The 22,705-nt window shown below is 35.2% G+C and overlaps 4 protein-coding genes and 2 pseudogenes across 5 annotated transcripts; 4 read left to right on the forward strand and 2 right to left on the reverse strand.

Annotated features, from left to right (window-relative positions):
* LOC109127163 lies at positions 2,557-3,179 on the forward strand (annotated as a pseudogene).
* Positions 7,174-8,904, forward strand: LOC104745283 (50S ribosomal protein L25). Its single transcript, XM_010466484.1, has 3 exons — positions 7,174-7,625; positions 7,741-7,870; positions 8,453-8,904. Exons 1-3 carry the CDS (start codon positions 7,236-7,238, stop codon positions 8,680-8,682), a joined length of 750 nt encoding a protein of 249 aa, XP_010464786.1. The 5' UTR covers positions 7,174-7,235; the 3' UTR covers positions 8,683-8,904.
* Positions 10,490-14,287, forward strand: LOC104745292 (mitogen-activated protein kinase kinase kinase YODA-like). 2 transcript variants are annotated; one of them, XM_010466502.2, is made up of 11 exons: positions 10,490-11,355; positions 11,439-12,062; positions 12,144-12,231; positions 12,321-12,383; positions 12,477-12,643; positions 12,752-12,827; positions 12,958-13,017; positions 13,107-13,232; positions 13,320-13,547; positions 13,635-13,714; positions 13,868-14,071. In XM_010466502.2, the coding sequence occupies exons 1-11, from the start codon at positions 10,892-10,894 to the stop codon at positions 13,947-13,949; spliced, it is 2,058 nt and encodes a 685-aa protein (XP_010464804.1). In that variant the 5' UTR covers positions 10,490-10,891; the 3' UTR covers positions 13,950-14,071. The 2 variants fall into 2 exon arrangements, with proteins under 2 accessions (XP_010464804.1, XP_010464797.1); XM_010466495.2 differs by having other exon boundaries at positions 10,493-11,355; positions 13,900-14,287.
* Positions 14,559-17,550, forward strand: LOC104745309 (zinc finger CCCH domain-containing protein 62-like). Its single transcript, XM_010466512.2, has 10 exons — positions 14,559-14,812; positions 14,928-15,067; positions 15,266-15,383; positions 15,477-15,538; positions 15,602-15,653; positions 15,762-15,867; positions 16,001-16,099; positions 16,192-16,306; positions 16,393-17,142; positions 17,231-17,550. Exons 1-9 carry the CDS (start codon positions 14,682-14,684, stop codon positions 17,127-17,129), a joined length of 1,560 nt encoding a protein of 519 aa, XP_010464814.1. The 5' UTR covers positions 14,559-14,681; the 3' UTR covers positions 17,130-17,142; positions 17,231-17,550.
* Positions 17,433-18,243, reverse strand: LOC109127165 (annotated as a pseudogene).
* Positions 18,799-21,151, reverse strand: LOC104745321. Its single transcript, XM_010466522.2, has 2 exons — positions 20,851-21,151; positions 18,799-20,346 (listed from the first exon to the last, which is right to left on the reverse strand). The coding sequence occupies exons 1-2, from the start codon at positions 20,934-20,936 to the stop codon at positions 18,849-18,851; spliced, it is 1,584 nt and encodes a 527-aa protein (XP_010464824.1). The 5' UTR covers positions 20,937-21,151; the 3' UTR covers positions 18,799-18,848.

Consider the following 22,705-nt stretch of genomic DNA (forward strand, 5'->3'; position numbering starts at 1 on the left):
AAAAAAAAAAAAAAAAAAAATCTAGATGTCCTGACATAGGTGTATCTAGTATGCAACGTATTAGAAATGAAAGTGGATGATTCAAAACTTTTGAATACTTTTTTTTAGATCTACAAAATCGATAATCCATAGTATACTTTTTAGTTACGATTTCATTTCAATTTCAAACTTTGCGTAGTTAGTTTGGGAAAAAAAATAATTCCAATTAAACCTTGTGTTAAATGAGCTCAATTCATTGTTTAATTATCTGAGTAGGACACTTTCACGCGTAGACAGTTTCATGCTTGCAAACAAACATATTATTCTCACTGTAATATTACAGACAATATACACTTTGAATAAACATAATTGAGAAAAAATAACAATAAAAAATTAATTTTTTTGTTAGATAACGCTTAGATCAGGTAATTATTTTTAAAAAATTCAAGGGTGCACAAATACCCATATAGATTTAAAAAATAATAATACTAGTAGAGTATTGGATTCCACTTTTTCTCCCATTGTATCGTTGAGTTTTATGAAATCTAGGCAAAAAATTAACGTAGAAACGTAGAAAAGTCGCGTACGAAACAGAAGAAAATATATATACAAACGAACAAGGGATTGGCGTTAAAAGTTGGTATACGATGGCACTTTTCATACGTACTCGTACGCATCATACGTTTTTAATAAATTAGCTCTTTGAATTATATTTTAAACCAGTTTTCAATAAACCTTCACTATTTTCTTTTTTAGAAACTGACAATAAATAGAAATCATATTTGAGAAGAAAAAAAAATCTAGGAGTTGAGATCCATCCGATCTTTAAGACGTGGACCTCTCAAAGACTATATAGTATACATACTTGTTTCATTCGTGCAAATCAGGTGGCAATGCTGTAATAAATGATTAGAGAGTAGTAGAACGACGAAAATAGAGGACCCATTGGATGGTGCTGTGCATGTCATCTTTATATTGCCCAATAGAATACGACCGAAGTTTAACGGTGGGACCAATCATAAGAAGGGACAAAGAGAAGATAAACGAATACATCATTGATCTATGAATATATTATAATGTACAATAAAATTGTTAAAGATTTTTTCTCATTTAAAAAAATAAATTAAAATTTAATGTTGTATTTAGCCAAATTGTTTCATTAATTTTTACAATGCTTACTTAAGTTGCAAAAATATGTATATTTATGTTTATGAATATTAGTAAAACTGTAAATATAAATATTTTTTTAATTTATTTTTCGTTTCGCTATTCTTTTTGCGTGGTAGAGACTTATTTGTGTGTGAGGTTGGTAATTTGGGAAAGGAATTGAGATATAAGTTAAACACTATTTGGGTTTCATATATTATATATTAAGTTAAAAGTAAAAAAAAATCGTTGGGTTTGTTATATATTATTGTCAGCATGTTGACTTTGTTATTTGCTCAATGTCAAGTGCATTGGACCGTCTCTTATTTGCATGATATTATTGTTATTGCGAGTCTTATTGTAATATTCTGATTGTCTCCCCTCTAGTTACAGACTTACAGTCATGCAAGAACAACTAATTTTCAGTGTGTATAGTGATAATATAGCATATCATGTAAACAATGAAATCACGTGAAACTAATAAACATAACAATTATAGCTTCACACTTAACCGTACCACGTGTATTACATATCATATATTGGTGTATGCATGGTACATATCTAATTATACAACATAAAGTAGTGCATTATATTGTCTTCTTCGGTTCATGGTTTAACATAAGATCACAACATATTGGAGGAGTAACTTAGTATTATATCATGTCTTTCATGCTGATTGATTTAAAAGTTCGTACATTTATTCTTTTTTTTTTTTTCATTTTATGTTTGTTTAGCAACAAAATATACATTAGAATTTTTTTCAACAAAACACTAATTCTACCAGCAACAAAATAATATTGTTTAACACGAAAAAGTATATGAAACACAATTACCATGAGCAAAACGAGAAGAATATACAAGGTTGAACTTGAAGTCATGTAAAGAAACATATAAACAAAGTAATATTGGTTGGTAAGAAAATATGTCAAATTAAAATAAATTGAGAAGCTTTGGAGTATGGACATTTGCATCTTTGGTCTATGGACGTAAACATAAGCTTAGCGTGTGAGCAACTGCATACTGATACGGCTTGGAAAAATCAGAACAAGACAAAGAGAGAATGTTGTTATTACGAAAGAGACAAAAAGCACGACCAAATCATTCCTGATTATTTCTTTAGAAAATATCTCAATCGACATATCATTTGTGTAGTTTATGTATAATAACAATAACATGCAATTTTGATTAGTGTGTTTCTTATGTATATGGATTTCAGCTTAATTTTGGTTCAATTTTCCATTTTTTTATGTGTATATATAACTGAATAACAAAGACTACTATTAATATGGGCTAACAAAAGGCCCAATACTAATATTTTTGATTTTAGTCCATAGAAAACCCACAGAGCTTAAACCCCCTCCAACGTCTGAAAGTTTGAATGGGAAACAAACCCTAACGTCAGTCACATCGAACTCTCTAAACCACACAGAGATGGCGAAATGGTTGCGTGGCCTGTGGGGAGGTGGCTAATATGCCGGCGTCTTCATTTGGTCGATCGATTCGGTGTATTCATCAGTATCAGACGATTTAGGCGATCGATTCCACGCGAAGCCACGGCCCACGGGTCGAGGAGTATCGGCTCGAGACCGGACGATTGGCCGGCTCCTCGAGACTGACGCTTCGAAACGAGGCGCATCGAGGAAGCAGCTTTTGACTGCGGATAAGAAGTAGATTAAATCTATTATTGACTCTGTTGGTCTCCCATTCTTCTGTTCTACCACATTCCAGCTTCAGATCCGAGCTGGTCAGGGCTCTTCGACGCTTGTTGAATCGGGTCGAGTACTTTCTCTCAAGGTATATTCTTGAGGTTTCAATTTCAATCGTTGAATTTAGTGAAATGCAGATATTGTGAGTGAGTTGAGTTTAGTGATGGGATTAGTATTGGTTTTGGTGTTTCTTGTTAGATTCATACAGATGAAGAAACTGGAAAGATACTTTCACGCGTAGGCAGTTTCACTCTTGCAAACACAGACACATATCATTCTCGTGGTTATCTTTCCATGAAAACGATAAAAAAGTTTTTTCAAAATTTTGAGTTGGTGAATGGTGCATGATAATACGTTAAAAACACTCAAACTACATTTTTATTTCTAACCAAAAATCGAATATATATATTATTTCTTATATTAGAACTATAGACAATATACACTTTGAAAAAAATAATTGAGAAAAAAACTAACAATTAAAAAGTCATTTTTGTTAGATAACGCTTAGGTCAGGGAATTATTTTAAAAAACAAAGTTTCAAGGGTGCACAAATACCCATATAGAATTATAGACTAAAAATAAAAATACTAATAGAGTATTGGATTTCACCTTTTCTCCCATATGTATCGTTGAGTTTTATGAAACCTAGGCAGAAAATTAACGTAGAAACGTAGAAAAGTCGCGTACGAAACAAAAGAAAATACTAGTATATACTACTACAAAGGAACAAGGGATTGGCATTAAAAGTTGGTATACGATGGCACTTTTCATACGTACTCGTACGCATCATACTTTGCTTTCAATTAGCTCTTTGAATTAATTTTCATAAACCTACCTTCACAATTTTTTTTAGAAATAAATCTAACAATAAATAGAAAGCATATTTGAAGAGAAATAAAAAATCTAGGAGTTGAGATTAAGATCCATCCGATCTTTAAGACGTGGACCTGTCTAAAACTATAAAGTATATATACTTATTTCATTCGTGCACATCAGATGGCAATGCTGTAATAAATGATTACAGAGTAGTAGAATGTCATCTTTATATCGCCAATAGAATGCGACCGAAGTTTTACAGTGGGACCAATCATAAGAAGGGACAAAAGAGATGATCATAAACGAATACAATACATCATCCATCTATGAATAAACTAACAGTATAATAAAATTGTTAAAGTTTATTTTTTCTTTTTCTAAAATAGAAAATGCTGTATATAACCAAATTCTTTCATGAAATTTTACAATGCTTAAGTTGCAAAAATATGTATTTTTTTATGAATAGTTGTAATCTCGCTATTCTTTTTGTGTTGTAGAGTTTTACTTGTGTGAGGTTGGTAATTTGGGGAAGGAACTGAGATATACGAGTTAAAAACACTCTTTTTTTTTTGTCTCATTTTAAAAATTATAGTTAAAAGTTAAATAATTCGTTCGGTTTGTTATATATTATTGTCAGCATGTTGACTTTGTTATTTAGGGGGTGTTATTGAATTGTGGTTTTTAAAGGAGTTTGATGTATTTAAGAATCATGTGTTATTCAATTGGGTATTTTTAAAAATCCATTAAAATCTAATGTTATTCAATATCTACTGGATTTTGTGTGATTTTGGATTTCAACGTACTTTGCTTCTAAAATATGAACAAACACAGTACCACACTTTTCTCAATCATTTCATTTTCTTCTCCTCTCTTTAGATGGATCTCTAGCCTTTGACATATTATTGTTTGATTTTTTTTCTCAATCCTTTTATATAATCACACTTATTCATCAGATATGTATTATTTTTGAGAATTTTTTTTTTGTGTTCTTTAACTTTTTTTTCTGGGTTCATGATCTATAACTTTTTTTTTTGGTTTATGATATAATCACACTTTTTTTTTCTGGGTTCAATCTCTGTTTCTTCCTCCTCAAACCCTTTGTATATAATCACACTTATTCATCAGATCTGTGTTTTTTTGTATTCTTTAATTTTTTTTTTCTGGGTTCATGACATCTGGGTTCTTTAATTACACCAAAAATCTGGATTGAAAACAAATACAGTTTAATTCAAGTTTTCTATGACATGTGTAAAAGTCTGGGTGTTATTAATTTAATATAACTTTGGTGTATAACACAGTTTATGGATATATATATATATATATTTTTCTAACAATAACTTTTTAAAAAATCCATAACAATCACCAAAAATACATTATTAATGACTTTCAAATCCACCTTATATGCATTATAAAGTCCACACAAATGCATTAGACTTTTAAATCTACTAATGTCCTGAGTTAATTAAAATCTATTAAAATCCTCAATCCAATAACATCCCCTTACTCTCTCATAAACATAGTCACGTGCATTGGACCATCTCTTATTTGCATGATATTAATGTTATTACATGTATTATTGTAATATTCTTATTGTCTCCCCTCTAATTACAGTCTTACAAAAACAACTAATTTTCAAGTGTGTATAGTGATATAATATAACAGACCAAACCATGTAAATAATGAAATCACATGAAATAAGCACATATATTGATCACATGTATTGCATTGCATAAATGCATACCATATTTGTACATGCATGGTACATAGCTAATAATAATACATTATAAAATATTGGATTATATTGTCCAATAATATTTCACATAATATGATTATTAAATTATTTTGTAATTTCATTCTAATTATAAAAATTTAAGTATATTTTAATATATAGACATTATAAATGTTTATAAAGAAATAGCTGAATTCATATTTTGTAACTTTCATATTTATAATAATATCCATATTTTAAAGTACTAAATTTTAATTAATCACATTTATTAATTTATGTTTATGTTGACATTTTTGTCACCTTCATAGTATTTATAGCATTGCAATGACTGATTAATGACATAAAAAAAAAATAAAAAATTACAACTTGCTTCAAAAATAATACATAATAAAATGTTGTATCATATTGTCCAATAATATTTCACATAATATGATTATTAAATTATTTTGTAATTTCATTCTAATTATTAAAACTAAAATATAGTGTAATATATAGAAATTATAAATATTTATAAAGAAATAGCTGAATTCATCTTTCATTAAAAAAATAATTTGATTAGCTTGAAATTCTTGTTATATATTTACATTTATAATAACTTTGATTTCTTTTTATTTAAAACAAAAATCAGTATTTAGAATAAAAAAAATTATGAATAAAACTTCATCATCTTAGATTACAAACCTCATCATATGAGCTAATTTTGTTATGTGTATATATGGCTTACCGGAAACGCAAGTTGGTGCCACGTTAGAAGCCGCACGCATTCTACGCTTTTGAGCCCCAGTCCATTGATGCTTAGAAGATATTCTCTACAGGTATACTATACGAGAATACATAATGCATTAATGAATCACTCATATAAATTAAATAGTTTATATTATGATAAATAAAGAAAAAATAATATACTTTGTCTTTCAAACTCACTTTGCTTTATCGGATGGAAAATATTTATGGTCGCGGACTAGTCGATCTATAAAACATCTATAAGAATATACAAGATTGAAATCATGTAAATAAACAAATAAAATAAAGTAATATTGGTTGGTATGAAAATAAGTCAAAATAAATTAAACAAAGAAGGTTTGGAGTATGGATATTTACATCTTTGGTGATGGACATAATATGTAACAAAACAAACAACTTTACCAGAATAAAAAAGAAGACACATGATGTTCATATATTCATCAAAGAGTAGCAGCAAGAGCCTTGACTAGATTAGAATCTCTAGGGACAGTAACCACATGATCAAACGACTCAACGATCCTCCAAGTTTCACTAGTCCGTTTATCAATCGCAATCACGGCAAAATAAACAAATAAAATAAAGTAATATTGGTTGATATGAAAATAAGTCAAAATAAATTAAACAAAGAAGGTTTGGAGTATGGACATTTGCATCTTTGGTCGATGGACGTAAACATAAGCTTAGCGTGTGAGCAACTGTATAACGATTAGGCTTGGAAAAATCAGAACAAAACAACAATAGAATGTTGTTATTACGAAAGAGACAAAAAGCACGACCAAATCATTCGTGTGTGATTCTTTCTTTATAAAATATCTTAATCGACATATCATTTGTGTAGTTTATGTATATAACAATAACATGCAATTTTGATTTAGTATGATTCATATGTATATATGGATTTCAGCTCAATTTTGGTTCATTTTTTTAATACATGTGTAAATAAACTGAATAACAGACTACTATTAATATGGGCCAACAAAAGGCCTAATACGAAAAAGTTTGTTTACAGTCCATGGAAAGCCCACAGAGCTTAAACCCCCTCCTCCAACGACTGAGAGTTTGAAGGGGAAACAAACCCTAACGTCAGTCACATCGAACTCTAAAACCACACTGAGATGGCGAAATGGTTGCGTGGCCTGAGATCCGTGACGGCGGAGGTGGCTGATCTACCGGCGTCTTCATTCGGTCGATCGATTAGGCATATTCATCAGTATCAGACGATCCAGGCGATTCCACGCGAAGCCACGGGTCGAGGAGTATCTGCTCGTGACCGGACGATTGGCCGGATTCCCGCCGTGGTTTTCCCGCAGTCGCTACTCGATACCGACGCTTCGAAGCGAGGCGCGTCGAGGAAGCAGCTTTTGACGGCGGATAAGAAGCAGATTAAGTCTATCATTGACTCTGTTGGTCTCCCATTCTTCTGTTCTACCACATTCCAGCTTCAGATCCGAGCTGGTCAGGGCTCTTCGACGCTTGTTGAATCGGGTCGAGTACTTCCTCTCAAGGTATTATTCTTAAGATTTCAGCTTCAATCGTTGAATTTAGTAAAATGCAGATATTGTGAGTGAGTTTTGAGTTTAGTGATGGGATTAGTATTGGTTTTTGGTGGTTTCTTGTTAGATTCATAGAGATGAAGAAACTGGAAAGATACTTAATTTGGTATTCGTGTGGGCTGATGATGGGGAGAAGTTGAAGGTTGATGTTCCTGTTGTTTTCAATGGATTGGATCATTGTCCTGGTCTCAAGAAAGGTAACAGCTTCGTCTTTTGTTCGCATTACTTACCTTTTTTTTCAGCTAGTTGTCACCTTGTTGTGCTTAATGAGATATCATGTGAGAACTGTTAGGAGTGTTGTGAATTGGTCTTGATGCTGGTGTGAAGATTGCCTCTGAACTGTAATAGGGATTCTCTTTTTTTCGATTGATGGAAACTTTGCATTGTCTTTTTTTTTGCTTGCTAGTGCTCATGAGTCATGTCCTTATGTTTTACTGCTATCCACCTGTTCTTACTATCGAGCTTAGCCTTGTAAATAGAATTTTATCACACTTCTATCTGATAGTAAAGTCTGCATTTCAATGGTAAAGGAATTAAAGAAACCAGATATATGATATGTGTGTGGTTTTTCATGTGTGTATAGCAGAATTTCACTTATATCCACTGGGGAATAGACTAGTTTTATGAATGTTCTTATAGTAAAATCTTTGTAGCAACGAAAATTCGAATGTTTACCCCTGCCTGGTGTGTATAATGTCATTGTTTTTTTTGTCAGAAACTGTTGGTCTTCTGTTTTGCTATCTAGATCTTTCATTCTGATTGTTTGTGACTGTGACCAGGGGGAAATCTACAGTCAATCCGAAGCACTTTAAAACTACTAGGGCCAGCGGAACACATTCCATCTAAAATCGAAATAGATGTGAGCAAACTCGACATTGACGACAAAGTGTTATTGCAAGACGTTGTATTTCATCCATCATTGAAGCTATTGAGCAAGAATGAAACCATGCCTGTGTGTAAGATTGTCGCCACAAGCCCTGTGAAAGAACCAAAAGCTGTTCCAGCATGAAAAAAATAAGTCTTTGAAAAGGGTAATGTAATGTCTCTCCGAAGTTTCTGTTCACATAACAAAGTGATCATTTCTAGAAAGGAAAGAAGCAATTTTTAGAATAACCCTTTTTTTTTTGTATAAACCTTAAGTGAAAGAACACTAAACCCTCTACTTGCTATTTGTGTGTTTTGAACGACGCAGATCCAATTCGAATTGCGGATCAAATATCTGTTTTGCATCTTTTTTTAATTCAGTCATATCCGTCGCAGTGTCCGAACAATTTGAAATAGATTTGTTTCCAACTATAGAACTTTGATTAGATTAGTTTGTACGCTGAAATAGATTCGTGTTTCCAACAAGATAGTCTTTTGAATGGGTCGTTAACACTTAAATGAAGAGCCCACACGACTTGGTCCATATCAGTGGTAACTAGGGACTAAGAATGACACGTGTCGTTTGTCGTGACCAGAAGATGTCGCCACGTATTCTTTGGTTTTCTTTGACCGTTGACTTGTTTGTGGAATCTTGCCAAAAAATGTTAGTTGACCCAGAGAACCAGTTCAGAATCTTCCCTCCCTCGCTTTGAACTCGAAATTTCAATTCTTTATTTTTATTTTTCTTTATTTTTAACTTTTATTTTATTTAGTCTCTGATTATTTATTGTGGAAAATTCGTAAATAAAGTCTTCGTTACAAATTTAATATTTTCAAATACATTGTTTCCTGTTTTACTTTCTCAACTCTCGTAAGATTGTTTATATATGTGAATGAACTCAAATTCATATGGATTTTTCAAATAAACTATTAGATCTAAATGAATATTCTAGCTGCTTTTTGTAGCTTTGACTGTCCCTTGATACGTGAATTTTGTTAAAATTGTAATGATATTGCATTTAAACGAGGTTTGTGTCTTCTAGCTTAGACTTAAAAATTGGAAAAAAGATATTTAAACGGAAGCATCCTGTGACTTGGGTATTACCGTGTCAGAATATAAAATGTAAAAGCAGAGTGAAATATATCAAAAGTAATATACTATAATAATCAAAAGTAGTTTACTGGTATATAATAAGAAAATATCAAGTTTGTTGACGAAAAAAAGCAATATAGAAGGTGACTAGCTTAGTTAAACTAGACTAATGACCAATGTTAAGCTGGTTTTATAATTTTAGTCAATGCCTCGAGATCCGTACAGTACGGTTTTTACATTGGAGTCGACTTTACGCCTGTGTCTATTAAGAGAGATTGACATTTTCTCGCAATCTTTTTCTTAATATTTCCCTTTCACATCATAATAATAAGAGACTTTAGTACTAAATTTTGTGTGGTAAAAAAGTTTTCGTAATAGTGTGATGTCTTCTATATGTAGATGGAAATTTGTGGAGTAGGTTCATGAAAAAAAAAAGAGGAATTCAATTGGAACACAAACAAGACAAAGGTGACAACAAAGAGGTTGGTTGGTGTATAAATATGTCCTATCTCAATAACTCCAAAATGTAAGAAAAAAAATTCAATACTGTTTACATGTAGACTTTTTTTCATTCATGTTAGTAAAAGTTTATTAACATTGACAATAGTTTTTTTTATACATGGTAAAGTTTTTTTTTTATAGTTTTCATATTCACTTACAACTCATATGAGAGTTTTAAACTGAACTACATTTCTAAATAATAGAGTTTTTAAATAAGGTAAGATATACAAATTACTAAACCATATATGGCAACATATCTAAAAAGATTTTTCAAAAAGAAAACATATCTAAAAAGTTGATATTTTTCTTTTAAAAAACGATATTTCATACCATAAAAAGACCAGAAAAAAGCCGTTGTAAACCCGTATCTCACACATAAACACAGACCAAACCGCCTCTCAAGGTTTTTTTCATCTTCGTCTTTATTTATAACAGAGAAAGATAAAATTCCCCAAAAATAAAAGAAAAAATAATTTGGTCCTAAATACGTAAAAAAAATAATCACTCTTTCTTCATCTCTTTTGGTTAGAGAAATTATAATTTTTTATTTTTTTTTGTGCGTTCTGGTTTTTGTTTTTTCTGTTAAATCCGTTGGGTTCTTCCATGGATCCTCCTCATCGTCATCGCTTTCATCTCCTTCGTTCTTCTTCCTCTTCTGCTCGATTCTAATAATCGTAAGAGAAAGAAAAAAATCAAAAAAAGGATTCATTAATGTGCAGCAGGAGCAGATTTTGTATGAGCATACCATGATTCTCACGCTATGCGTTGGCTTCCGCAAATCTCGTTCTCATCTCCTTCCTCTTCCCCTTCTTCTTCTCTAAAACCCGTGGCTTCTTACTCCGAATCTCCTGATCCAGATCGTCATCAGGATCGGGATCGATTTCACCGCCGCTTGTTTCGTTTCAACCGCGGTAGGCTTACCCGTCAGAGGAAGCTTCGTCACTTGACCGATGACGATGTTTTGTTGGGCGGCGAGCGTCGTGCTTCTACCTCTTCTTCCACCTTCGATTCCGGTTTAACCCGCTCTCCCAGCGCTTTCACCGCCGTTCCTCGCTCTCCCTCCGCCGTCCCCTTGCCGTTACCTCTCCCGTTACCTGAGGTCGTCGCCGGAAATCGGAGTGCCGGAAACGCTAGAGGAGGAGGAGGATTAGATGATAGAGATCGAGATCGAGATCCTGAGAGAGTTGTTGCTGACCGCACCTCTTCTGCTCCTCCTCTCACCAGGTACCCAATTTCTTCAATTTAGGGTTTGGAGATTTTTTTATCCTAAATCCTAATTTATATGATTTAAAATTGTGTTTAATCAGCGTAAATGGAACGAGGAGAGCTTCGGAGAATACGAGTCCGAGAAACAGAAACGGTTATTGGGTGAACATACCAACGATGAGTGCACCGACGAGTCCGTACATGAGTCCTGTGCCAAGTCCACAAAGGAAGAGTACTGGTCACGATTTGCCTTTTTTTTACTTGCCTCCTAAAAGCAATCAAGCTTGGTCTGCTCCAGATATGCCACTTGATACCTCTGGACTTCCTCCTCCTGCGTTTTACGACTTCACTGCTTTTAGTACTGACAACTCTCCGATCCATAGCCCACAACCTCGTAGCCCACGAAGGCAGATCAGAAGCCCACAGCTTAGCAGGCCATCTTCGCCGTTACATGATCACTCTGTGGCTGCACCACGGGATAGTGTTTCCTCACCATTGCATCCGAGGATGTCTGTTGATGTTGCTAATGGACGTCGTGATTGCTGTAATGTTCATCCTTTGCCTCTCCCTCCTGGAGCTGCTTGTCCTTCTTCATCAGGTGCTTCTGTTCCTCCTTGCCCTCAGGCTCCTATCAAACAGGATTCGTTTCCGATGAATTCTCAGTGGATGAAAGGGAAGCTAATAGGTCGTGGTACATTTGGTAGCGTTTACGTTGCCAGCAACAGGTAGTGATTCTTACTCATTGTATTTTTCCTTTCAGTTGCTTAGTGCCAAGAATGCTTCTGAGTTGATTTTTTCATTTGCAGCGAAAATGGAGCATTGTGTGCGATGAAGGAAGTTGAGTTATTTCCTGATGATCCAAAATCCGCAGAGTGTATAAAGCAATTAGAGCAGGTAAGATCCACGAGAGACTTTGATCTCCGTGAGTTCACTTTGGTTGTTCGTTTGTTCTATCTCATAACGTTTTTTTTCTTTTATGTCAGGAGATCAAACTTCTAAGTAACCTTCAACATCCAAACATTGTGCAGTATTTTGGTAGTGAGACAGTGAGTATCCTCTGTTTACATGTATAGAGTTTACGTACCCAACGCAGCGTGGCTGAAGATTTATTGAGTAATTCTTTGATTTTGCATGTACAGGTAGAAGATCGTTTCTTTATATACCTGGAATATGTTCACCCGGGTTCAATAAACAAATTTATCCGTGATCATTGCGGTGGTACCATGACAGAATCTGTTGTTCGCAATTTTACTCGTCACATTTTGTCTGGCCTGGCTTATTTGCACAGTAAAAAGACAGTCCATAGGTAAATAAAGTCACAATATTACTGTAATCAATTTTTGGTGAATATTTTTCCAGATGTTGAAGCTCAAGCATATTGATTTTTCCCTATTTTTGTTATTTTTGTCATCAGGGATATCAAAGGTGCTAATCTCCTTGTTGATGCTGCTGGGGTTGTCAAGCTTGCTGACTTCGGCATGGCTAAACACGTGAGTTCTATATTCTGTCTAGTATTATTGTTGCTAATTGTCTTCTTCAGTGATCTGCGAATATCATGGATTCATGGTCTTTGCTTTGTTTCAGTTTGATAATAATAAAGTTGTTATTTATCTTATTCAGCTTACCGGGCAAAGAGCTGATCTCTCGTTAAAGGGAAGCCCGTACTGGATGGCACCAGAGGTTATCATTGTTCTATGATATTTGGAATTCACTAGACTCTACAAACTCTTTCTATATATGTATAGTAATATATTTGTTTACTCACACAGCTCATGCAAGCTGTGATGCAAAAAGATAGCAACCCAGATCTCGCTTTTGCTGTTGATATATGGAGTTTAGGATGTACAATCATTGAGATGTTTACCGGGAAGCCTCCTTGGAGTGAGTTTGAAGGGGTAAGCACACACATACATATGTCTGATATTGAGTTTTTTCTTCTCCTGATATCTAAAGCTCTTGTATCAACTTTGCCTTAACCATAGGCTGCAGCTATGTTCAAGGTCATGAGAGATAGCCCACCGATACCTGAATCAATGTCACCTGAGGGTAAAGACTTTCTGAGATTATGCTTCCAAAGAAACCCAGCTGAGCGACCAACCGCATCTATGTTGCTAGAACACCGGTTCCTAAAGAACTCTCTGCAACCAACCTCACCAAACAACAACGATGTCTCGAATTGCTCTCAGTCATTCAACGGGATGAACATAACGGTAAGCAAAACCTCGACACAAGCGTTGCATATCTCTCATGTACCACCGGCCTATGTCATTAAATATTAAACAATCTCTGCCTTACAGGAACCAAGCAGTAGAAGGGAGAAACCAAATTTCAAACTAGATCAGATTCCGCGAGCTAGAAACATGACATCCGCAGAGAGGTAATGGATCATCATCCATCCAATCACAATTTTTACTCGCATTAAGTTTTTGTTTTTGAAGCATGTTTGTGAAACCTGTGTTTCTTGTTTTTTTTTCTTTAAGTATGTGTTGTTTTTTTTTTTTTTTTGTGAATGGCTTGGCTTTCTCCACAGCTTCTTCACACGTACTTCTTTTTCTCCTCCAGTGAAAGTGGGCAGCAGCAGCAGCAACAACAGTACCGGTCTCCCGATCTAACAGGAATGGCGTCCCGTCTGTCTCCTCGTTCAACCCTGGAGGCTATTCAAAGCCCGTCTCTTTCCCAGAGAGCTAAACCGAGCAGTGACCGGAGAAGAACCTGCGTGACTTCAGATCACCTATGATTTGTGCAGCTTCAGAGGTTTAACAATAGAAGCTACTTCTATGCGTATTTTTGTACATGTATGTGTATGTCAATGTACGTATTTAGAGTATGGGTGTTGAGGGGGAGAATACAACTTGTATGAATGAAAATGATGTGGGTAGAAGAAATATGTACTGTATGTCTGTAAAATTATGATTGTTGAATCGATAGAAGAAGCTTCTTTCTTTCTTTCTTCCTTCTTTTTTTTGGCTCAAGAGAGTTTGTGTATAATAAAATAACTTGTTAAACGACGTCTCGTCGTCTTGTTTACATTTGGTTTCGGGTCTGTATCGCTTTTAAATTTAGATCCAATTTTTAAAAAATTAATGTAGAGAAATTACTATAAAAAAAAACGAAAATCTGATTAAATGTTGTAAATAGTTAAAAATACAAAGTGATTTGTGTAAATATCTAACCTTTCTTTGTTCCGAAAAAAGCCTATAACAACATACCCACTAATCAATTCAGGATTTTGAAAAAGGAAAATTTCCAAATTCCGAAACTATTCTCAGAGCCGTTTGGGTTTTTTTTTTTAATATAATTTTTTTGAATTCTCGTCGATTCGTCTCAACAGATCTCTCTCTCTCATGTCGGAGGAGAAGAAGGTAATCATTGATCTCTGTAGCTCGGAGGAGGAGGAAGATGATGGTTTCGTTGATGAGAATAACTACGAGCACGCTGACGTAACGGATGAAGAAGACGAAGATACGAATTCAAGGTATTTCTCTAACGCTTCCTTTGCTTTTTTTGTTTCTTTTTTTGTTTTTTTTTGAATCTTAATCTTGGGTTGGCGGTTATTTAATCGATTACTGCGCAATTTTAATCTGAATCAGTGGAGATGAAGATGATAGCGATTGGAGCCACGATGATGCTATGGACTCAGATGTTGACTACGATGAAGCTGACGAGACTGTTGGCGACAAACTCGATCATCATGATGATGATGATGACAAAGTCACTCGCCTCCTCGCAGGTTTTTGTCCTTTAGGGTTTATAAATCTTTTTCTCTTTCCCCTCTCTGTTACTGCGTTTGTCAAAAAAATCAATTTTGGATCTGACCTAACATTGTTAATTGCAAAACGGATTGATTGATATCCATCAAAATCGTGTNTTTTTTTTTTTTTTTTTTTTGCATCATTGATTTGAACACTCTGTTTTGTTGATTTTGTAGCCGGAAGCGATTTGAAATCCTTAAATGTGAAAGAGTGCAAAGCATATCTGAGAAAGCATGGTCTAAGATTGTCTGGCACCAAACCTGTTTGTATTGACAGAATTGTTGAGCATTGGAGGTATTGAGTTCTGCCTTTGCCTATATCTCTCTCTCTCGTTTGGGAATTCAAAGTATACTTTATCTTCTCATGATCCTATTTTTCTTTTTTCAGGATAAAAGATGGAAGTGGGGAAGCTTTGTATCCGAGATCATCTTTTGCTATCAACTGTAAAGGTAATACTCTTTTGTATATACTTTTCTTTCAGCAGATTTTGACAGTCTTATAAATTGGTGCAGGTGATGTCTGCAAAGGAGATACTGTTTTGTTTACACAGAAGGTTCATCAGAAGTAATTTAACTTCTTTTAACTTATGGTTCCTTGTTTTTACTTATTATCACATTTGATTTGATTGCTTCGTATTGATATGTAAATCAATGATCTTGGTTTTTTGAGTAGGTATGAAAAGATGAAAAGGAGTGGAAAGATTATGGGGAGAAGAACTGTCGCTGGCCAGGTTGTTAAAGAAAGCTATGGTACTGCTAAACAGCAACACACTTTCACTGTAAGTATGACCGACCTCAAATGCTGTTCTTCATTCTGTGATTTGCTTTTGATCCATTATATATTAGTTGACTGGTTAATTCTGACTTCCAAGTCTCATAAACTAAACTCTATGGTTTTTGTCTTTACCAAAGATTGAAGTGCTTTGGTGCGAGGGAACACAGAAATTGCCTCCTCTGTATCCGTTACTAGTGAAAGGACGTAATCTTTATAGGTTAATGACCTTGAGGCAGGTGAGTTGTCTTCAATATGTTGTATTTTTCACTTTTCATATTGAGTCATAAGTGTTGTGCTTATGAGTTGGTTGCTTCATTTCTTATTCCAGCGATGGGCTAATGAAGCAGACAGAGCCAAAGTTCTTTCTGAAAAGCATAGCCGCGGTGCCGCAGCAAGAAAGATTATGAGAGAAAGGAAAATAAAGTCAGGCTATGTACTAAAAGGTGAGTTGCTATAGTCTTCTTTGTTATAGGTATGTTTATATATATGAGAGATATCTTTTAGTGATCTTTCAGTGTTTTGTAACCAGATGGAAGACTTCGAAAGCCTGGTCATGTGAAGAAGCCATGTCAAGTTAACACAAGAAAAAACGAGAAAGATGAGAATCCAACCCAGAGGTTTGGACCAGACGTTCGGGCTAATCATTCACTTGTTGCTTTTCCAAACCAAAATCCTTCAAAGGGCCATAAGAATCCAGCACAGTTGAGAAATATGAATCCCCCTAATTCCTACACTTCCCATTCATACGCTCCTCGGCCACATCCGCCTCTTACATATGCTCCTCGACCAAATCCGCCTCTTACATATGCTCCTCGTTCATTCGCTCTTATCAATGTGCCCCATTCACATCTTCCTCGTCCAAACGTTCCTCCTTACCACTCCTACACTCATTCAACACAACAAAACCAAACAAACCAAAGACCGCCACCAGCTTTCTACAACCGAAGACCTGCCTCTAATGCCTTGCAGGGACAAGCATCATTTAACCCACATGCTATGCCGGTTACACATCAGAGGCCATACCAGAACCATCATACCAACCATGGCAGCTTAAACAGTGGTTACAACCTCGGCGTGAGGGAGTTGGATCACTTTTCGAATATGATGATAAGCCAGAGAACAGAGGGAGACAGATACAGGCAGAGTGAGGTAACTCGCGGACCATACAAGAACCATCATACCTACCGTTCCAACTCCAATACTGGCTACAACCATGGGGGTAGGGACTTAAGAGAAGGAGACAATCACAGACCAAATTATCGATAACACACCGTAACTTGTGAGTAATATCTTTTATCATCATACGAACTTGGTACTGGTCTCTTTTGCAAGTAAACTTACTTTTAACACATTTTAATGGTTCTCAGGCCATTGGAAAGCGTCCTGATCATGGGCTCTGTGATTCGTAAGTAAGTTTTCCAAGGCTCATGATTCTCTTGATCATCTGTTTCTCTATTGTAACTGTGAGTTTGATTCTTGCCTTCAATCATCTTGAGGGTCCAAGTCCGTCCTCAAAAATTATTACTCTATATGTCAAGGATGGTTTGTTGGCTATTCTTTATTTCTTTATTACTCCAAACCCGCACAAGAAGAGAAACGAAATATTCTACCAAATTTTGTAACAATTAATAGTAAGAAAACGTACGTAGTAGATATATGAAAAAGCAAAGGACTGAAGAAGAATCATTCTCGTTTGAAACTTGGCAAGAACCATCGGGATCTAGAGCGGGGATAGGAGGAGCAAACAAATCGGTGCGGTAGTTCGATCTTGTTTGAATCGAGGTTGAATATGAAGATTTCGTTTTTGTCATATTGATCTTCGAAAAAGGAATCAGCAGTGAAGAAGTAGATGGAGTTCCTCTTGATTCCTTGCAAGTCCTTGGCGAGCACAGTGATACCCAAATCCAAAAGGATGGCCTCGTCTCCCAAAGAAACAACTCTCTCCCACTCGTTGTTTCCTATCATCTTGTGGATTTTAAATTCCCATATGTTAGAAAAACACGGACGACGGCACTCAACGATTAAGACATCTCCGGCTAGATTGATTACCACATTGTTCTTAAAGTGAGTCACCCGGTGCTTCCCTGGGATCTCTCCAGGAAGTCTCATCATAACGCCAATACTTGGTTGGTGTATAAGCACCCACTTACGCTAGTTTTGAAAACTCAGAAAAATCGAAGATTTTGAGTTTGGAATAGTTGAGACAGTAGAGCTTGTGATCCTTGAAAACCATGCTAAAACACTCTTCGATACCTGACAAGGTTGGGATTTGTTTCCATGAGTTGTCTCCTTTCTTGAAACAAAGGGCATAGTCTTCACAAGCCATTCCAATGACTAGGTGGTCTTTGGTTTTCTCATCGATCCATAGTATGCTACTCATTTTGTACATATTGTATTCCTGGTCTTTGATTTTTTTAATTCTCCAATTGCTACTATATTAATTTCTTGATTTTAGTTCTCAAATTGGTACATTTATATCTTTTATAGCAGCCTAAATATTAGGCTGCTATCAAAGAGATTGATATATACCAATTGGAGAGCTGAGCATTTTACATTTATAATGGTGGAATAGTTCCTTGCTCCACAGTTGTCATAACGTTTACGATTGGAAAATAAAAAGCCTTTTTGCCCCCTCACATGGTTTTTAATACCGATCACTCTATAGTTACAAATCTTCTGAGCTTTATAATTATCCGATTCTAAACATCAGACTTTAACAAGTTCTGAGGAACCTTTAGGCCTTTACAACGAAACCCTCAGACTCATCTCCATCATAACCTGAGCTTTTTTTACCTTACTCTCCTTTAAACCTGAGCACGTCATCAAACATATTCGTCTCTTGTTTTATCTTTTTATATACACTTACGTTTTTTACTTGTCGTGTACGGACCTACCCATTAAAACGTTTTTGCTCATAAAGCCCACTGGGCTTTCGCATTATTCTATAAAATATTTTTAATCTTTTGGTTTTTATTATTTATTTCTTTATAAGCCCAATTGGTTGCCGAAACTTGCAAACCTGGCATCAGAGTTTGCTAACAACAAGTTCTGAGGACCCTTAACAAAGAAACTCTCAGACTCATCTCCAACAAAACCTGAGCAGCTTTTGCCTTCTCTTACTTCCTTAAACCTATCCATCAAATGAAGCTTTGTCAAGTGATCTCCCCAGATATCATACTTATACTCTTTCGCCTTCTCTTCTTTCACTTCGGTTCTTGAGTTTGCTCCAGGAGCTCTCACATTTGGAGCCAGAGAGCTACGTTCTATGATCATTGACTTAACTCCTGAAACCGGAAACGTTGCTGAGTGTGACAAGACTGGTTTAGGATGCTTTACGGGCTTCGTTGTGGCTCGAGTAGTAGTTGGTGGCTCTGGTGACATTGGAGAGTTAGGAGTTGAGTTTCCACTGTGACTGCTTGAAACATCAGTGCGCTCGGGTGTTAATCCGTTGATTCCTCCTTTCTTCTTCTTCTTGTTCCGGCGCCTCTTTTTGTCTTTTGCAGTCTTTACAGTGAGGTTCACAGCTTCTGATGCTTCTTCTTCGTGGGAAGAGGAAACAGAAGCAACTTGGAGGCTTTCTTTGGTTATGGATCTTAGCAGAGAATTCATTTCAGGGGAGATTGTGAATGCGGATGGTTTCTCAACTTCTCTCAACTCCATGTGGTTTCTCTTGTTGTTGTTGTTCTCCTCGATGAAGTGATCATTGAAGCAAAATATCAGAATGAGTAAAGCAGCAGCAGCAGCAATAAGAACCGCAATTGAGAGTTTCTTAGTCCGCACCCAAAAGACCGGTTTCTTGCAGAGATTAAGCATCAAAACAGGTGATGTCGCCTTCATTGGTACTGCAAAAACAGCAACTCCAGATGCCAAAGAGAGTTCAGTCTGGTAGAAAAATAGAAACTTGATGGATTCCCCTGGCTCTACTGAAAACCCTTCACTCTGATGGTTCACTACAAAACCATTTCCTCCACACTCCCTTGAGTTGGGAACACTCAGCTCCCTTGTGTTCTTCTTAGTATAGAGCTCTTTCGACAAAGGCTTGTAACAAGTGGTGTCTCCAATGTGAAAGAATCCAGTAAAAGGCTGAAACTCTATGATGTGGACAGGCTTAAGAGACAGCCACACAACACCAGATAGATTGTTTATGATCAGAGCAGAGCTACTCAGTGATTCTTTGGGACAAGGCACCCCAGAAAAGGGTACAAATGGATCAGACTGATTCTGTGATCTTAAAGCTGAAAGGAAACAGAACAACTGAGAACTGGGACAAACATTGTGATCAGTTTTGGGGATAGCTACACTCTGAGAATCTTGACCCTGAAACCCCTTAGTAGCAGGAGAACCAGTGTTGTAGTAGTAGTAGCCATTGGAACCAAAAGAGTCATACTCAGCTAAGTTATGCAAAGTATTGACTGAGGAAAGCAATAGACATGAGAGAAGGAGAAGACAATGAGATGCCTTTGATGAACCAAATGCTGCTCCTCTGTTAAAACACACATAAACAAAAAAAAAGTTCAACAAACAATGAGATTCAACCAAACCAACTACTTCAGAAAGAAAAAAAGTTATAAACATTCTAAGGAAATTAAAAAAAAAATGTGAAGAGAAAAAACAAAAAAAACAAAAAATTTAGAATAGTACCCAAAAAAGTAATGGCATTTGAAGAAATCAGAAGCAAAGAAATAGTTCTATAAACAGAAAAAAGGACAAAGAGGACTGAACTAATTCCTATTGATAGCGAAAGACGGAAATAGCAAAGACTTGATTTTTTTTTCTTTTATATAACTGTTATGAACAAAAAAAACCCAGTGAACCAAACAGTAAGTAGATAGAAGAAGAAGCAGAGTAGAAGTATTAGTAAAGATTCGAACTTGATATTTGTTAAAAAGACAAAAAAAAAAAATCAAAACTTTCGTGAAAATCGAAGTACCATCATCGAGAAAAAAGATAAAATATAAAGTGAGGAAGAAAGAAGAAATGGATTTACCGAAGGTGGAAGAAGAAGAAGAAGAAGAAGAAGAAGGAAGGAGGCGTAGTCGCTAGGGTTTTTCGCTCCATGTCTGAAATGAACATCGAATCATCTGTAACCACTTCTCTTCTTCTATTTTTTAGGATTTTTTTTTGTTTTTTTTTTGGTGTGGGTTTTAATAAAGAAGAAGAAGAAGAAAAAGAAGCGATTTTGTTGGGGACGAGAGATAGATAGAGAGAGACCAGACGCCACCTGAAGAAGAAGGGGAGGCTGAGGGAGGAGGGAGGAGGACCAATTAGACTGGGGAAAAAAAAAACTAAAGGAGGAGGAACAAGATGACATATTCATCCTTTTTAAATTACTTCTTTACCCTTGTTTTGTAACCTAACTGTTATCCCCTAGGGTTGGGTCTTTTCGTAATATTTATTATTTGAGTTGTCCTCTTTTTACTTTATTTTTTTTTCTTTTTTTGAAATAGCTTGCTACTATATATGGCTTAAATATATGCATATTTGGTATTTCTATACAAATTATTTAGCATTTGAAATCGAAATATCTATATTTTCTATTTAGATAAACATTTTAAGACATTGTATTCTTCTGGCTAATGCTCCAGCCTTATGACCCAAAAAAGACATTTTGTGGCACATAATTTTTTACCCAAATTTATTTAGGGGGTTGTATTCATTTTAAGTTATTTTTGTTTTACAAATCTATATATGATTTAATTATGAATTTTAAAAAGTGTACTAAAATCCACTATTATTGAATTGTTGATTTAAAAATTTATTTGAAAATCTACTGTTACTCAAAACAGTTTGTGAATTTGGATTTTAATGATTTTTAGGGATTCTATAATATTTGAGAGGATTTGTTTAGTTAAAAATACAAAAATCGAAATTCTTATCGTTTTAGGTGGGATTTGTTATTTTTTTACAAGAAATCATATCAACTTATCAACTTCATATAAAAACTCAAATCACTTGGAATATTAGATTGAATACACACTCTAATTTTTTTTTTTCATTGTCAAACAATTCAAAGTTTTTCACTTTTTCTTAAAAAAAGGAAAGAAAAAATAAAGTCTCATCAATTTTATAACCATTTGTGTGACATATATGTGATTTCGTATTTCCTAGTACTTTTTAAAACATTTATTGTAGTATTAATTATCTTTTTGTAAGAAAAAAATTAATGAGATTAATAGGATTTATGTTGTAAAACATTTGGTGGACTCTATCCAACCGGCCCATTATCAGTCCGTCCATGTGCAACCTTTCGACCACACTTGGTCGAGAACCTTCGGCCCGTTAGTCGAAGCCCATCGGCGATAGCATTAGTATGTCGGTTTACCTTAGGACTTGTAACACTATATATATACTTGTTGTAACCTCAATTCCTATCAATAATAACCTAAGAGATTTACTCCCTAAACTCCCTAATTTACAACACGTTATCAGCACGATAGCCTCTCTCCCAAAACCCTAAAGCAGCCGCCTATTCTCCCTTACCCTAAAACCCTAAACCGACTTCCTGTTCTTACTTCCATCCGAGATCAAATCCTTCCTGTTCGAAGATCCTCTTGTTCACAAGCAACCCTTAGCTTGTGATCAAAGTTCTCTCGACAGCTTGGTCGAGGTTTGCTGTTCGCGGTTCGTCGATCGGGGGTGAGTGCGAGAAGCTGTTCGCGGGAAGCAAGGAGCTGTTCGTAGGGAAGCTGTTCGTGGTTCGTGGTCAAGAGATATCTGAGGTCTTTAGCTCCCAGATCAATTCCAGTCAGAATCCTTGTGGTGTTAAGGTAAACAAAATTCAAACTTCTTAAAACCACATAATTGAATCTGGAACTAAAAACTATTGAACCCTAAAATATCCA

The sequence above is a fragment of the Camelina sativa genome, chromosome 2, assembly GCF_000633955.1.
Source record: "Camelina sativa cultivar DH55 chromosome 2, Cs, whole genome shotgun sequence".
Taxonomy (NCBI): domain Eukaryota; kingdom Viridiplantae; phylum Streptophyta; class Magnoliopsida; order Brassicales; family Brassicaceae; genus Camelina; species Camelina sativa.

Coding starts and splice junctions, on each gene's coding strand:
- LOC104745292 (XM_010466495.2), top strand. CDS start 10,892: ATGCGTTGGCTTCCGCAAATCTCGTTCTCATCTCCTTCCTCTTCCCCT. Junction 12,644..12,751: donor AGTAAAAAGACAGTCCATAG/GTAAATAAAGTC, acceptor TTTTGTCATCAG/GGATATCAAAGGTGCTAATC. Junction 13,018..13,106: donor CGTACTGGATGGCACCAGAG/GTTATCATTGTT, acceptor TTACTCACACAG/CTCATGCAAGCTGTGATGCA.
- LOC104745321 (XM_010466522.2), bottom strand. CDS start 20,936: ATGTTCATTTCAGACATGGAGCGAAAAACCCTAGCGACTACGCCTCCT. Junction 20,347..20,850: donor TTCTTCTTCTTCCACCTTCG/GTAAATCCATTT, acceptor GTGTTTTAACAG/AGGAGCAGCATTTGGTTCAT.
- LOC104745309 (XM_010466512.2), top strand. CDS start 14,682: ATGTCGGAGGAGAAGAAGGTAATCATTGATCTCTGTAGCTCGGAGGAG. Junction 15,539..15,601: donor TTTTGCTATCAACTGTAAAG/GTAATACTCTTT, acceptor AAATTGGTGCAG/GTGATGTCTGCAAAGGAGAT. Junction 16,307..16,392: donor GTCAGGCTATGTACTAAAAG/GTGAGTTGCTAT, acceptor TTTTGTAACCAG/ATGGAAGACTTCGAAAGCCT.
- LOC104745283 (XM_010466484.1), top strand. CDS start 7,236: ATGGCGAAATGGTTGCGTGGCCTGAGATCCGTGACGGCGGAGGTGGCT. Junction 7,626..7,740: donor GTCGAGTACTTCCTCTCAAG/GTATTATTCTTA, acceptor GTTTCTTGTTAG/ATTCATAGAGATGAAGAAAC. Junction 7,871..8,452: donor TTGTCCTGGTCTCAAGAAAG/GTAACAGCTTCG, acceptor GACTGTGACCAG/GGGGAAATCTACAGTCAATC.